This window comes from Rousettus aegyptiacus, unplaced genomic scaffold (assembly GCF_014176215.1).
Source record: "Rousettus aegyptiacus isolate mRouAeg1 unplaced genomic scaffold, mRouAeg1.p scaffold_m13_p_6, whole genome shotgun sequence".
Lineage (NCBI taxonomy): Eukaryota > Metazoa > Chordata > Mammalia > Chiroptera > Pteropodidae > Rousettus > Rousettus aegyptiacus.
In genome coordinates this window covers 42,051,719-42,069,621 of record NW_023416309.1, presented here as the reverse complement: position 1 = coordinate 42,069,621, position 17,903 = coordinate 42,051,719, and the positions used below count along the sequence as shown (strand labels likewise).

The following is a 17,903-nucleotide window of genomic DNA, read 5'->3' as shown; positions in this document are numbered from 1 at the left end:
TATTTTTATAGAAGCAATAAGTACTTAAAAATCAGTATTGAGAGATTTCTTAGTAATCTATTATCTAATGTTGGTAATGATGATGAAGAAAATAAAGCAGGTATCGGCCTAGGAATTTTTTTGTCAAGAGAAAAATTCTGAGATGTCCTAAATTACAGCAGACGGGAGAGCAAGAGAGACAGGAATAATTCACCAGATAATAGCTGTGGGACAACTTGCAAAAGACTGCTCATATTCCTGAATGTACGCTGGAGCTTTGAATCAACCTCCAGGGTCTATTAGCTGATCACTAGACATCACTGCATACTACACAACTTTCAGGACCGTTGCCTTAACCAATCAAAAGCAGTAAATATTTCTTCCTTATAGACTGTTTATCATAGAACTGCTCCCACTTTACCTCTTCTCACCTTGCTTATCTGTATCCAATATAAATTCTTTCTAAAAATCTTACATCTTTCTTCCCCAAAACAGAATGTATAAAAGTGCCTATCAATGCCAGTAAGGCATGCATCTTTGTCTTTTCTATTTAGTCTATCCATGCTGCCAGTAGTTTGACTTTATTTTCCAGGACCCGGTCCTTTTCTGGCTAACACTTGGCTCAAATAAAACCTTTCTTTCAAAAAGAAGTTTTTTGTTTAACATTTTCTAAGTACATCATTGCTGTTTTACTTCCTTAGGGAAAACTAGAGGCAAAAATACTAATTACTAATTAAATGACCCTAATGTTTAGGGTTCAGAGAATGTTACACATAAAAAGATAACTTTATACAGGTCCTCACTACATTTTATAAAATTTAAGGTGCCTTTTAAGATGCACCGTTATCCTATATTTCACTAAAAAAGAAAAACTGCCAACGAAACTATGACACTTTATTTTTTTAGAATTTTTATGTTATACCTTTTTTAAAAAACTCATTCGGACATGTTTAGACAAAATTTGTTATTGCATATCCATAATCTTTGTGCATAATAAAAAATTAAATACTTCATATTTAAGTTTTACTCTTCTAAACTACTTTTCATTCAGAGTTGTCTAATGTCTGTGTTTTCCACACAGTACCATTCTCCGGCCATGAAAAGCTTTGGTGAAGCAGCACTGCTCTTCTGCTACTTGTCTCCAAAATTTTCTTTGAAGTCACTGTCTCCTATTTTGCAAAATGCTCATACTACTTTCTTGATCTTACCACAGGTGCTAAAAATGTTTAGGTAACAATCAGGACTTTCTTTCTTCGAAAGGTCCTCAAATAATTTATTAATTGAAACATCAAGGGACTATAACTGTATGACATGGGGGATACAACTAAGTTCAATGACAAACATATCATGACCTCCACCTGGTCAACAATAATACTAAGGCATTGATCAATAAAGGATATATCCCAATTTCAGAGATGTTAAAAAGCAAACAGTTTATCATAACTGGTGAAAAACAGCATTCAGTTTGTATCTCTAAGAAAGATACTACCCTCCCTTATTCAGAGGAAATAAGTCAGTGACAGATAAGCCTTTCTCTCATCATTTTTATGTAACACTTTGGGAAGAAAGAGACCAGAGGAACTGTCCTTGAAGAGGAACATTATAAAATATGAGCCCTGGTAGGAGACCAAGCATATTTTGAGTAGAGTTAAAAGTCATCCTACTTCTTCATGCTTCTACTGATGTGCTGAGAGATTTTAAAGATGTATCTTTTACTTCTGAATAGAATGGCATGAAGGGGGAGAAATAACACTGGATAATCTCTAAAGTTCTTTATAGTAACAAATTTCATTATTCCATTCCCCCTGGATACAGTGATTAAACTGACGATGGTTCCATTTGGTTTAATATAAGTAATAAATGAAAGTTACATTAGAAAGTATAGTGCCTCCTACATTGTTGCTTGAAAATAACTTCATTTATCAGGATATAGTACTAGAGAACTCTGAAAATCAAAACTGAAATAAAAATTGATAACTATGTGAACTATTTTAAACAAATAGCTATAAAGTGTTAAAGTCTCATTAATCTACTAATTAAAAGCATGAAAATTTTTCACACAAAGACGTAACGAAATAACTAATGTTAATAGAAACAAGAATTGAATAACAGACCCTAAGATATTACTTTAAAGAAGATATGCCTTCTATTAATAAAAAGTTTTCAGAGATCAGTGATGATCACTTAAAAATCACTATGTTTTTGTTTTCATGAATCACAAATAGAACTTGGCCACTCTACATAAACAAAGAGGGGGCTAGAGAAAAACGTAGCTTATTAAGTTTCCTGTACTGGTTTCATGTTCTAAACAAAACAGAGTAAAAATTACATCCTCTTATATTACTCTTGTTTCAACAGTGGTTACCTTCCCGGATGGTGACAATACAAGTAATTTTTAAATTCTCATTTATTTTCTTCCTATATTTCTACATTTCAAGACTATAAAATATTTTCACAATAAGAAATATATTTTAATAAAAACATATATGACTTTGGTACTACAGAGGTGTTAGTCAATCAAAAGGGGGAAGGGAAAAAATAAGATGAATACAAAAAGAATCTAAAAGACAAAGAATAAAAAGAATGAGAGATGAACTCAAACACTTCAATATTCACTGGGACTGATTCTATTAATTTGAATGATTTGATCTCAAGGTTGAGAACTCAAAGATATTCCTCCTCCTACCAAGATAAGAGGTAAGACTCTTATAGACCAGTGTATAAAAACATTCAATCATAAGAAAATACAAAAACTAAACCAACCAAATCACAGTTTATGAACATTTACTACATGCATCAGCTGGAGCTGTAGAAAACACAAAGACAAACACAGCAAAAATTTGTTCTCAGTAAGAAATGCAATATAAAAATCTATTAAAGTGTGCTCAAGAATTGGTCTGCTATGATCAATTTGTTCATTCAAAAACTATTTACTGAGTACCTTCTAGATATCAGGCACTGTTCCTGATGCTGACAGTGTAAAAAATATATACAAAATCCTTCTGCACTCATGGCATTTATAATTGTGGGGAGAAGACATATAAGAAAACAGAGAGTATGTTAGCGACAGTACTCTGGAAAAATTAAAGTAAGGTAATAAGAAAGATGAGGAGATGGTACACAGGGGGTACACAGGGAAGAAATTACAATTTAAATAGGGTAATTAAGTTAGACTTCACTGAGGTGATGATTTTGGAGCATATCATTATCAATAAAGTTCAATTATTATCTTTGCCTTTTTGAGCTATATAGTTTATTTTAGTATTGGAAATTTTAGTATTTTGCAAAGAAATAAGGTATAAAAACTTCCAATTATTTCAAGTGTGCTATTCTATATAATAGTATGCATTATGCTATTAGATATCATTCATTGAGCAATTACATTGTGCCAAGCACTGTTCTCTGCACTCTCAATTTATTAGCTTATTTAATATTTGTATCAATAGGTCCAGCCAAAAGAAATAATCATGTTATTTTAATAGAATTTAATTTAATGGTTGACTTGTTAACTAGGGAACTAAAAAATTAGAAAAGGTGAAGGGTCGGGGAAGTAACAACTGCAGGAAAAAGCTACTACCCTAGGACCAGAGGAACCAAGGGAAGGAACTAGAATTATTGAAACTCAAAAGCTTAAAGGAAAGGTACTGCAGAGCTGAAACTCAGATCCCTGAGGAGAGTGTGCTCCTCGGCTGCTGCCAGCATCTCTGAACTTGGAAAAGGGGTCACATGGAACCAGGACACCTTTTGAAAAAGAAGGAACAAGCCAACTGAAGCTGATGTTATGAAGGGTTATGATGATATTAGCTCCATGAGTGTTGGAAAAACTACAAATGATTCAACTGCTCGTGCTGGGGTGAAGAATTTCCACTAGGATGGTGGTAAGACTAACAGGGAAACAGATAAGAAGCCCATAGGAAACAGAGAAAAGTGCAAGTTCTCTCTTCTTCCTCCTCTTTGCAGCCTCCCTCTAGTGCTCCATACTTATGAAAACTAAAAGCGAAAAGCTGGCAAGGTAGAAATGTGATTTGCAAAATGGTTAAAATCCAAAATATACTACAAATAAACAAGAAAAAGACATTGAATAGGAACATGAAGAGACCTGAACACAAAAGAAGAATCCAATTTACCAATAAACCTATTTAAAGAATTACTTATTAGTAGTCAGAGAAAGATAAATTAAAACCACAATAAAAAATATTATATAAAAACATCAGACTGCCAAAACTGAAAAATTTTGACAACACCAAATGTTGGCGAGGATGGAGAGCAAAGAAATTCTCATGTGCTGCTGGTGGGAGTGTATATTGGTGTAGTTTGGCATCGTCTAGTGTAATTAAAGATACACTACTCTATAACCCAGCAATTCTACTCCTGAGTTGTCTTAGCAAACCTTATGCATATATGCATCGGTATTATGTATAAAAGCCAAAAACTGGAAACAACTAATATACCCATTAACAGTAGAATGGTAAATAATTGTTGATATAACCATATAATGGAATGCTATGCTATAATGAATATGAACTAACTACAGCTCCAGGTGATAGCAAAGATTAACCTCACAAACATGATGCTGATTTTGAAAGAGGCAAGACACAAAAAGAATACATTCAATATGATCTTATTCAAATAAAGTTCAAGTGCATTCAAAGCTAAATTTATGATGTTTGTGAATACATACCTAGATGGTAAGCTATAAAGAAAAGCAAAGAAATTAGTAACTTAAAGATAGGATAGTGGTTTCCTTAACGAGAAGAGAGGGGTCAATTCAAAACGGAGATGGGAGGGATTCTGGGGTGCTAGTAGAATTCTTTGACTTTGATGATTAATAGGAGTTTACTTTATTATTTGCTAAATATACATGTTTTTGTATATTCCAATACAAAGGTTATATATGTCATTTAAATAAAAAAAAAAAAAGGTGCATGTCATCAGTGCCATAAAACAATCACTTTCATCCAGTACACAGTCAGGAGTTGGGCTTCAATTCAATATATAATTTTATGTCAGTCCTTTTTCCTTCTGTTAAAGACAACAGAAATCCAAATGCAAAAAAAAGAGGGATGTTATATATTCATTTGTATGTCGTCAAATAATACTGTATTAAAAAGAGAAAAAAGAAATAAAAAAAATAGATAAGTCAGAGACTTTAAGAGAAAATAAATTAAAAATAGAGAAGATTTTTCAAGTAAGAAAATAACAGAATTGTGTAGTGCTGAACTGAAGGGAAAGAATACAATTATATGATAGAAAATGTTTCAAATAAACTAAGTACACAAGATGACTGCCTACTTACAATGTAATTTTTTTAAGTTGCTAATTTCCATAAGCAAATAACAGTTAGAATCAATTTTACAAAGTTTTCTACTGCCCACAACATTAAGGTTTGATAGCTTTTTCCCCTACGCAGAAGGAAGTTTATAAACTTAAAATTTCTACAGTATCTTGGAAAACAAAAACTTCCAGGAAAAAGAGGAAAAGCAGGTCAGGTAAGTTTAAATTTTCTTTTTAAAAAAACCTCAGAGCCCTGGAAGCACAGAATAGTGAAAAGAAAAGATGCAAAGAATTTATGCTCTCCAAATACCACAATAAAATAGTAATCAAGACCACAAAAATTATCCTTGACACAATTTTATAGTGTTCAACTACATGGAATAAGTCTCTTTTTCAGGAAATTTTCAATTGATATATCACTGTAAAAAGATGTTACACTTTGCAGAAAGCATTAATGAAATCATAGAGCATTAGTATGCCCACACAATCATTCTGTGCCATGGGAAAATAGGAAAATGACTCACTATCTTCATAGGTCCCTTTCCGAGCCCATTCTATATTTTGCTTCCGAGCTCTAAATGTAACAATGGTAATTTCTACCATTTACTGAGCCCTTTTTATGTGCCTTATACTTATTATCTCCTCTAATTCTCACACACTGAGGAGTAGATTTTATTGATGAAGAAAGTGAGACATGGAATGATTAAGTACTTTGTCCAAGCTCACAGGCTGCTATTGAGGGAGCCCAGATATAGTACAATTTTAGAGTCAGTGTCTTAATACTACGGTGTTCCTATTAAATAAGACATTTATACCATGAAAACTGCCCATAATCACTTACCGCCTTCTAACTACTGGATTCTAGATGCCTTGAGGATTTATTTTTGCCTTTCCTAAATACCTACATACTCACAGAGTGTTAATGGATAAAGAAATCTAAACAAACATTTTCCAGCTAAGAAAACAGAGGTCCAGAGAAGTTAAGTGTTCTGTCCAAGACCACAAAGTTGGTTTGTGACATCTGGCACTAAAACACAATTCTTTACTCCCAGGAGTGATCTTCCCACTTCACTAAAAGCCCTTCCTACCACACATCTATACAGTAAGCTCTTGCTGAAACCCATACTTTACCCTCCAAACAAGAACCAAAGTTTATTTTGCCAACTTTCACAGCATACAATAATTTCAATAAGCACTCCCATGTAGGTAACACACATTCTTCCAGCAAATGTCTTGAGAGATGGACTATGTGCAAAGACAACTGATGAATCCAAATGTACATCATAATTTTTGCCCTGGTCTTATCATAAAAACACAAACACATTAACAATATGTGACAAGTGCCATAGTAGCCAGGTGAACAATGTGTTCTGAAAGCACACATAGAGGAGTGGATATTTCGGCCTGAATAAAGAATGAGAAAGACTAGGGGCAGTGAGATGTATCTGAAGCAGGGCAAAGGCAAAAGTGGATGCTACTTAGAAAGGAAGGAAAATGCTATCATTTTTACCAGTGGACATTAAACCATAAAACAATAGTAAACACGGGGTCAGAAGACCTGAGTTCAAATCTAAACTATGACTTCGAACAATTTCTGAGCCTGTGTCCTCGTCTATGAAATGACCTGCCTACCTCACAAGGCTTTTGGGGGCCAAATTATGTGAAAGTACTTTAAAAACTGAAAAGTCCTGTATAAACAGAAGTTATTTATGTTTTCACTTCTAGGCAACCCTGTGGGTCCTTCCCCCTAACCTGTGTCTCATAAAAACCTCACCCTTCAGGATGAAAATATTCCAATGACATCATTCATTCCTATACTCCTTATGAGGCAGTAAACAGTTAATATTAATGCCTTCAGGTTGAAACATCAAACCTCTTTCTACTGAAATAAATATATATGCATATACATATGCTGTGTGTTTTTAATTTCTTAAGAGCTGGTATCGACTTCTAGTCAATGCTCACTATAATTACATTTAGAAACTAGGACCGGATGCAGGTTTTCTTCTGGAAATTTTCTATGAGAAATTCCATTCCATTTTCCAGTATGTTGTCAGGCGACCAACTCAAAAATAGTCTGCAAGTAGCAATCACTATGTTCTTACCCCCAAAAGACTGGTTATGTGTTAGCTATAGACAGTGCTATATGTCCTGCACCCTAAAAAAGAAAATGTCTTAGGAAAAGCACACATATGACTGCAAACAGCAAGTAGACAAATATAAACCTACTGAAAAGTATCAGTGTCTACAAGTATGATTTTAAAACACTTGAGGGACACAGCCTGACCCGCGCTTTAAAAAACATCATCATTTCCTCTAAAGTTTGACAGCAGACATTATAACCTTGCCTCCCTGTAGCAATTACTCTTTAAACTACGTCCAGGCCCAATTTTGTTCAACTTTAAACCCTACTGTCTTAGCTGCTCCGCGGATGATAACCTAAGTTCCTATGTGCGTTTACGAAGTCAAAAAGAGAAGGGGACAAGAAGGACGGTAAATCCCAGTGCCACTCCGGGCCAGTGGCTGTTTTACCTTCCAAGTGCAACTAACTTCCCGTTTTCTCTTACCTTGTACACTTTCCCAAAGGCTCCGTCACCCAATTCTCCTATAATTTCCCAAAACTCCTCAGGGTTCAAATCCCTCTTCACATGTTCGTACTGCTTCTTCTTCTTCTCGCTCCCCAACTTGAAGATCTTACGGAAATTGAAGAAGGACATTTTTCCTCCCAACAGAGTTCCTGGCACTTAAGGACTAAAACAACAATAAAATGCAAAGTTTCTCCTCCCCTCCTCTCCCGCGCGAGCCCGGCGAGCGGCGCCGACCCGCGCGGGCTCTTCTGGCTCCCGCCGCTGGGTCCAAGCGTCCCGGGGAAGGCGGGGAGCGACTCGGGCTCCGACCCGCCGGGTGGGGGGGCTGCGCGGGCGGCCCCTCCGCCGAGCACAGCCCGCGGGCCGCGCGGCGGGCGCCTTGCCCCCGGTCGGCCCTAGGGGGGCGGCACCTGCCCGGACGCTCGTCCCAACCCGGCCCGGCCCGACGGTCGGAACGGTCCGGACCCCCGCGGCCGCCGCGGTTTAGGCCCGTGTCACTGCGAGTCTCCAGGGGCGGCGGCCACTTCGGGGGCGAGACGCGGCGGGCGACCTCTGAGGCCGGCAGTCGACAGGCCGAGCTCTCGCGCTTCGGGCCGCGAGCCCGGGGTTTCCTCCACACCTATCTGCTCCCGCGGCGCGAGGCCCGCGCGTCCCCTTGGCTCCGGGGCGCCGCCGCCGCCGCCGCCGCCGCCTGCCTCCCTCCCTCCCCAGCCCACACAGCCTCGCTCTGGCGCGCGCGCCGACGCCGCACAGCGCCCGCGCACTCCCCCGGCCGCGCGCTCCGCTCCCGCGCGCTCGCGCGGAGGCGTCCCCTCTGGCCCCGCGCACGCGCGTTGGGCGCAGCCCGCCGGCGGCCCGGAGGGGCTCGCGGGCATGCAGCACGGTTTGCGACGTAGACGCTTGCGCCTGTCGTGCCTTGATGATTGCTCCCCATTTGCTCTCCAAGTCCTAAGTCCTGGTCGGCCCACGGCATTGGTGGAGTTGCCCCCGTGGTCAGGACCCTGTTGATTGTGTTAGCGGATGTTGCTTCCATCATGGATCTGGGAATATTTGTAGAGTGAAAGCTGAGCTGTCCGGATTGGGGCCGGAAAGTGGACTTTTGCGCTCTCATATGGGTCCCAGAGTACAGTGAGAGGGGAGTCTGTGTGGTGGCTGGGAACTTTGGAGCCAGAGATTACTAGCTCCGTGACCTTGGGCGGTATCCTCTCCAGCCTTAATTTCTTCATTGTGGAGAGGAGTAAATGAGGCAATGGATTGAAGAAGCTCTTCGCACGGTGCCTGCACTGGCGAACGCTCAATTTTAGTTATTGCTGTTGTTATAAGTGTGCAGGTAAGATAGACAAATATGTGAAAAGCTCACTTTTCTAGTAATAACCGCGACATTCGTTGAGGGTAATCTACCTTCTGGCTGCTTCCACAGCTGGCCACTTCCATAGCTGTAATCCTGGTGCCACCTTCGTGACTCCATCTGAACCACTTACTAGGGCCTTCGCTTCCTGAGCTGCGTCCGGCCCCTTGGACAGCACTACTGGAAGACTGCCTGGTGGGGCAATGTGGGCGTTGGCTGGAATCTATCGGATAGTGACCTCTCTTCCTCTCTGCCAGAAGGGAGCTCTTTCAGGGCAGTGTCTTGTTGCTCATCATGGTATCCAAATACCTGACCACATTCCTGGCGTATAATAGGAAGGCAGATCACTTGACCTAATGGAGGTTATGTGGTGCAGAGGGCACGTTACTGTCTATATGATGCCCACATACCCCTCCCTAACCATTTTGCCCTACAGCAGCAAAATCGCCTAATAAAACCCTTCTTCCAGTAAGAGGGTTAGAATGATTTTGTTTCTCAAGATCCCTTTATTTTTTAAGTTTTATTGACATATAATTGATATACGATAAATTATATATTTAATTTATATTTTGACAAATGTAAACACCTGTGAAAACAATACCATAACTAATCTATTTTTATTTTATTTTTTTAAAGCCTACGGCACCCAGTATTCCTGGCTGGAATCCCATCCAAGTACTAACCAGGCCTGCCCCTGCTTAGCTTCCGAGATCAGAGGGGATGGAGTGTGTTCAGGGAGGCACAGCTGTAGACCTAATCTATTTATAATTAGTATCACTTATGCAGGTGACACTAGATGTAAAGATATTATCAATGATGATAATACATAATCATCTTGGAAAACAGAATAAAATAAAAAGTACTTTAATGTTACCATCCAGATATAACCATTGGTAAAATTTTATTATATTTCCAAATAGGACTTTTTGGCTGTGCATTACCTTTTTTTACATGGATTAAATTATAGCATATAAAGGTTTACATTTTATATTTTTATATTTCAGTATGATTCATAATTTTTTCTTGCGTTATCAGATAATTAGATTACATAGAACTTTTCTCTCTTTTAGATAAAACATTGATAAATATCTTTGTTCACAAATCCTTTTCCACATGTTTGATTATTTCCTTAGGCAAACTACCAGAAGTCGATTTAGGGCCAAAGGTTTAAGTCTGTTTCCTTTTTTTGTTCTTTTCAAAATAGGAAAACCTTTACTGTTTTATCAAATTAAAAGATAGTATATCATTGTTATAAATTAATTGAAATAATAGAGAAATGATAAACTAGGAAGCTGTCTGTAAGTCTCCCCTCCTGCCTTCCTCCTACCCACCTGCACCCCCCAACCTAACCGCTTTTTAAAGTTAAGCCTATGTGCCTGAGAGAACTATGGGGGTGGTAACAAAAATGTTCTAAAACTCGGTTGTAGTAATGATTGCACAACCGTATACATTTACTAAAATTCATTAGATTATACACTTATGATAGGTGAATTTTATTATATATAAATTATTACCACAATAAATCTGCTTTTAAAAAGTTAGGTATATAGATAGATAACTAGATTTTTACTATTCATACACTTTTTTAATATAAAAATGGTATTCAATATGGATCATGGACATCTTTCCATGACAGCACAAATAGGTCTATCTAATCCTTTTTAATAGGTGCATAGAGTCCCAGGGTATAGCTCTACCATAATTTATTTAAGCATTTCTCTATTGGTAAGCATTTAGGTGGTTTCCAGTTTTTTGTCGCAGTGAGCATGCACATACAAGTGTCTTTGTGTATATGTCCGATTATATTTCCTTAAGATAAAATATGAGTGGCATTGCCAAGTCAAAGACTATACTAAGAATTTAACCTGTATTGCCAAATTGGCCTCTAGAAAGGCTGTACTAATTTATACTCCTACTAACAATGTATGAGAGTGCCAGTTTCACCACACCCTGAATAGTACCAAAGTATTAGTCCATCTTTTTAATCTTTGCCAATCTGATAGCCCAAAATAACCTTTTATTCACAATTTTCTGATTATAGTGATGTAACACCTTTTCATATGTATATTGGCCATCTTGATTTCTTATTTTGTGAATTGCCTCATCATATCAATGAATAATATCACATGATGTTTGTATTGTTCAAGCAATGTGATCAAGTCTAACATACTTTAGTGACATGGAGTTACTACTAATAGGTCACACATTTTTTCCACAAAGTTAAAGCCACAGAAATTATTTAATAATACCAGTGAAAAATCATTTAGAAAGATTCAGATTTTCCCAGTAATGACCCCGATTTCTAGATTTTTGTGTTATTTGTAAATCATGGTTTGGCTTCCTTGAATTTTTAAACCTTTAAAAGTGAAGTTTCCAGTGACCACGTAAAGTATTCATTTAATACACAATTTTTTGGCTCCACTCCCCTTCCTAACAGCTTGGTAGGAAGAAAACTGTCTTCACAATTTACCAGGTAACTAACCTTCACCTACGATAATAATAAGGATATCATTAAAAATTAAAAATTGAATATGTATTGAGTGCTTACTGTGTGCTAGCACTGTGTGGAGTGGTTTTTAACATCGTCTCATCTAAACCTCTTATCGACCCGATAAAGTAGGTATTATGATAGGGCCCCATATAAAAGCGAGGAAAACTGAAACAGTTAAATAGCACAATCATGACCTCAGAGAAAGTAATGGCAGATCTGAACTGGAACCCAGGCCTTGGTAAACCAAACTCCTAGCATTTAACTTCACTGAGATATCTCCTTAGTGTTACTGAACTTTTAATAACTACCTCACAGGATTGTTGCCATTGCTATTTCTTCTCCTTTCCTTTACTGAAAATGTACTCTACTCACTGTCTTCACTGTGTTAGCTCCCAAGTATGTATGTGTGAATGTGGATATGTGGGTATATATGTGTATATCTGTTTATACGTGAATATGTATGTATGTGTATATGTCTAAATATATGAAGTGTATGGGAGTATTATGTGTATTTGTATATGAGCATGTGTGTTTGTGTATAAATATATGTGTATATAGGTATTCGAGGATACATTTGCATGTAGGCGTGTGTGAGGGTATGTGTATATTTCTACCTCTAGACAGAGCATTTTGAGGGCAAGCACCATGTCTTGCTCATCCTTGCATCTCCTACATCTAGCCCAATGTCTTCCTATTCCATAAATTTGTGTTGAATAATGAATGAAAATGAAGGAACTTTCTAACTAGTGAAAGCAAATTATGCGTCAGTTCCTTTCCCCTTCTTTACTTCTAATTTAGGCTGTAAATTTACTAGTAAGTTCTTTAAATGCTATTGTGTAGGTTATAAGGGAAGTAGCAAATTCCTTTGGTGTAGAAATACTCTGTGGTGTAAATACATTTGTCTATCCTTGTGGAGTTATATTTTTAGAAAGTTATTTTCTCAGGTTTTTTTTTTTTTTTAAATAACCTACAGTTATGACAATTACTCTCCTGAAATAGAATTGTGCATGATTCAGAAAATTCCAAGTTGGATTTTTGGTCATTTTAAAAGTAAACAAATCACCTGATAAGCTATTTTGTTTCAAAAAGGGAATCTAAAAATATCCTCTTTTCTACTTGTCTCCCTTTCTGCATCATAAAGAATGGTTACACTCACACTCCCGCCCTAGCTACTTCTGCTGAAATAAATCATAAACATTTAGCAGGGTAATTACAAGTCCTAACATGTTCAAATCTGGGGAAATTAAAATAATAAAAACTGTACAGACATATTTCTTTTACTAGTGGCATTCACATTCCAGTTTAAAAATCTAGATGCTGTAACATATTTTGAACTTTAAGGATTTGAATGGTCACTATCGAATTTTTTTCATTTGGACATGGACTAGCTGCGGTGTTCAGGAAATCAGTTGGGATTGACGAAAGCCTTTGTGCTCTTCTATTGCTCCATACTTTTACGTATTACAATTCTTCTGTCCTTGTTTCATAAGACAGTTTGAATGTGACAATTTTGAGCACTGGCTCAAAATTATTCAACCTGTCATCAACTAGCTCTGAGTTTCACTTTTAACAGAGGTGACTTTGGGGAGATGAAACAATTCAGAATGACCCAAAAAATAGAACATCTGGTAAGGTAAGATATTGGTAGAAGATTGATTCTTCAGTATGATCTCTAAAAGCCCTTGCAACTGTAAAATTCTATTTTCATTGTGCCCTTAACTTTAGTTTCCATATATATATATATATATATATATATATATATATATATATATATAATATATACACACACACATACATACACACACATATATATATACTAGTAATTGTATACATTTTTCTGACACAATTGTGACTGAAGAGTAAATAAATGCAGTTCGGAATTTCAAAAAGAAGAGCTTGTCTGTTGAAATTCAGTGAGAACCCTCTCTCCACTGCAAACTGTTCTTGGAATAACCCTTAAGAAATTTACCTAGTGAGACAGGAAAGCCTGCTACGTGCCTTGGGGGTTGGGAGGGATGTTCTCAGAGTAATGTCAGTGGCTATCTTTTAAAGAAATAACTTCCCAAGTTCCTATTATCATCTTGTTCTCTTCCTCCTTTCCTCTTCTAATCTTTCAGAACAACAGGTTTTTAATGAAAACTTTGTTATTGTGCATTCCTGTTTCACACAACTGCCACAACAATTAGATACCACAATTTGTGGCTTATTCCAGTAAATTGTTAACACAATCATGAGACACTGTTTGGGAAATCACAATCTTTTCTATTTCTGCGGCTCATATTTTATGTTACTTTAGGAGGAAATTAATATAGATTCCGATTAGAGGCATATAGGTTCTCATTTTTATTCATATGAACTTTATAAAATGACCGTTTCTAACAAAAATGAACAAATTATTTGTGATTGAATGTTCGGCTGAATAAAAATATACATATTACAGAGCTGACTCTTTAAATAACTATTTAGAATTGCCACCTTTTTCGTTCATGCTTTCATTCAACAGATGGTCTCAATTTTCTACTATATGCTAGGCAGTATTCTACTGTATACCCCAGTAAGGACTGGGAAATTGGTCAGAATCAAAACAGAAAACAAAACAAAACAGAAAACTGCAGTCTCTTGCAACTTACATTCTCGATAGTTAAGTGGGATTTAAACAAATAATAAAGAACAGATATTATCTTGTAATCCAATGATTCTCAACTAGGAGTGACTCCCACCCCTCCCCCCATCACCCATTCCCAGGATATTTGGCAATTTGTACAGACTTTTTTGATTATCACAAATGGGGGAGAGCGTGCTACTGGCATCTGGTGGCTAGAGGCCAGGGATGCTGCTAAACATCCTACAATGCACAAGACAGCTCCCCCCCCCCACCCCCACCCCCAACAAAGTATTATCCAGCTCAGATTAAGAAACCCTGTACTAATCCTTACTATTAGAGATCAGGATACTGATTTCCTTGAGGGGCCAGTGGCCAGAAGAGGACATGGGGGAGACTCCTGGATGCTGATTACATGGGTGAGTTCATTATGTAAAAATTCACTAAATTCTGCTTTTATGATTTGCACATTTTTTGTATGCATAATTTTAACAGCTAGCCACTACGTTCTTTGAAACTCCTCCTGTCAAGAGGTAACGGGGTCTATGAACCTTCCCTTTGAATCTTGGAGCTATGACTGCTTAACCAATATAATACAGCAAAAGTGATACTGCCAGTTTCCGGACTCATACCTTAAAAAATTGGCCATTTCCACTTCTTGTCACTTGGGATCCTCACTCCTGGAAACTAGCCACCATACTCTGAGGAAGCCCAAACAACCCATGGACAGGCCCACGTGGAGAGACTTGTGTGGAAAGGAACATAGGCCCCAAGCCCTCAACCTTGGTTGAGCTCCTACCTAACAGCCAGCATCAATTGCCAGCCATGTGAGTGAACCATCTTGAAGTTATCTTCCAGCATCTGGTCAAACTACCCCAGCTGATTTCAAATCGTGAAGAGCCAAGCCTTCCCCACTGAGCCTTGCCCAAATTGCAAATTCATGAACCAAATAAACGATTGCTGTTAATTTAAGGCACAGAGTGCTAGGGAAGATAGCTAAGCAACAATCTGTAATTGGAACAATATTAAGTAAATAAAAATTTTACTATAAAAAGGAGTACTATTGCCATAGAACTTTGGGAAATTCTTGGTTAAATAAAGTTTTAAAGTTTCTCTTATTACAGAACTTCTAATGGACTAATATGTTTTGTGTTTCTGCACAAGAGTATCCATGTTTCGCAAACATTTTTAAACCCCAAATCTGTATTTTAAAGTGCCACCTTGCAAAATTGACATTCAATGGACCAGACTTTAAAAAAAACCAGACTAACCTTTCAATAATTCAGTACTAAAATTCTGACCCTTAAAATTGCAGAATATCAGGATAGTTTTAACTAGAAAACTCATATGGAACACAGTTAATTATGGTAATAAAGTAAAACACCTGAAATTTGCCTAATGAAAAAATTTTTAAATTATTTGAAAAGTTCTCATGGCAGTTTAAAATTTTAGATGGCATCTCGGTAGTTACTTCAAAGTCCCTGAGGTCATAATCAATGGCTATAAGTTTAAAACAAACAAACAAACAAACAAACAAAAACTTTAACTATTTTCACTTGGAAAGTAATAGTAGCAATGTATACTTAGATGTTAATTTCATAGAATATTTTCCATGTTTCCTTAAATTCTCACTTGATTTTAAATTGAACTACACAGCATACTTGTAATATACTGATTAAAAATTGCCTACTTATTTGTCCAGACCCTAAAAACAACGTTGGATTGAAATCAATATATCGAGAGATTAATATCCTGTCTCCCGTCTAGTGGAACTCATATTTATTCTTTATTGTCATCGAAAAGTAAATGGAAGCTTTGTTTTGGTTTTCCTATCAAAGACCAATTCCCAGTACCCCCTTACACATTTAGTTCCCCCGTGTCTCAGCTCAGACATATCAATTAAGCATAAGAGAATTTTGGAGTAAAAACTACGGCATCAAAGTACAGCGTTATACAGACTAGAATACTGACCAGTTTCCCAGGTATCCCTTGTCATCATTCTCCCTTCAGATTCTCTACTAGAGCGTGACCCCTGAAAATAGAGTTCTCCAATCAGTCTTCTTTATTCTACTCTGGATTTACCCTGGATCAACAGTATCTTGATTTCCATACACGCAGGTTCAAACAGAAAACAAAACAAAACAACAACAACAAAAAACCTTTGTTTTCAAACTGTGCTGACTCTAATCACTTCACTCCCAAACCAACCAAGTTGGGAATTCTGATTTCTAGATTTCTCTTTGGCTTGTGGAAAGACCAGTTGTTTGGCTTTTGTGCACCACACAAAAGCACACTGATGAAAGGGTAGGGGGAGGCTGAAATTCAGTCCACATTTTATTACCTAGGCTGAGAGCCTTTGAGTCTGTCTGCCCAAAGGGACACCTTTTTCTTGTTTTAACAAAAATGATTTATAAGGTAGTGGTAGTGTTGGCCTCTAACTTAGACTTCAGTGTCGTCATTTAAACAACCGGATGTTCTTTTTCCTATCTTTTCTGTTGCCTCAGGCTTTGTACTATTCCATGGCATTTCAGAAATGTCTTTTAAATGGGAGGACCCTGCCTCCCCCCTCCACCTTTTGTGGCTCTCCCTATAATATGAAAGCCACTTTGGTGGGTTTTATACCTATGGTTAGCACCAATAATTATACTGAGATTTGTAGAACATTTTGCTTCTAATCAATTTTCAATAAATATCTCAAAACATAGGCTTCAAGTGGAACCCTGCAAGTCCTTTCCTCTCATTGAGCCTTGAGCCTTTATGCCTCACTTAGACCACCCTAATTCCATTCTATAACTTTGCCTTTCAAATGTTTGCTGGTTCACATAACAACGAGGATTAAGGAATTACTGAAGGATCAAGACTGCTTTGAAGCCAAGTATTACTGCTACCCAACCCCAGAAACAATCTTGCTAAATCAACAAACTCTGAAGCACTAGCTTTCTCCCAGAGGGCTTTCCTTTGTCTTCCCCTCAAGCTGCATGATTTACTTTCCCCAAAAGAGGTTATGTTCCATTAGGTTTTGATAGCATCCAGATTCTCCAGATAAACTCATTTAAAATGTGGTAAACTCCTTTAAACCAGGTCAACTGAATTATTTTCAAATTACTCACTCCATCGAACTGGCAAAACAAGCTAGTTTGATTATTAATATAAAATCGATGTAACCTGATGTGCTTTGTCAGCTTCAATAAAACATTCTTTGTATTAAAGAGCAGAGTTTCTGTATAATCAAAGTATTATTTATTTGTGTGTTGCACAGAAGGAAAACTTCAGTATTCTCTTAATTTTCAAGAGCAGGTAGAAAATTAACCAGAATTCAAAACTATTTCAATGAATTTTAAACAAAGGGAGGGTGGAAGCTGAGTTTTAAAAAAGAAGGAAAGGAAAAAAAAAACAGACAGTGATATTTCTGATATAGAAGACATTTTATCTTTTACAATTATTTAACATGAGAAGTGAGGCACTCGGAAAGACCAGCAATTAAATGATGTTGGTCGATAGTTTAATATAAGAAGCCAGAGTCGAGGAGCAAGAGCCAAAACTCAGTGCTGTTCTTAGCTGCTCAGCTATCTTTGAAAGGGGTCTTATTGACAAATTGAAAGTGTCATTGGGCAGAATGAC

At 37.3% G+C, this 17,903-nt stretch overlaps 1 protein-coding gene across 2 annotated transcripts in view; it reads right to left on the bottom strand.

Annotated features, from left to right (window-relative positions):
• Nucleotides 1-8,584, bottom strand: part of SLK (STE20 like kinase) — a 46,605-nt gene extending 38,021 nt beyond the window's left edge. For both annotated transcript variants that reach the window (XM_016154460.2, XM_016154461.2), the window contains exon 1: nt 7,821-8,584. In XM_016154460.2, the coding sequence (XP_016009946.2) occupies nt 7,821-7,970 (150 nt within the window). In that variant the 5' untranslated portion in view covers nt 7,971-8,584. The remainder of the gene's footprint in view (nt 1-7,820) is intronic.
• Between the last annotated feature and the right edge of the window lie 9,319 nt (nt 8,585-17,903).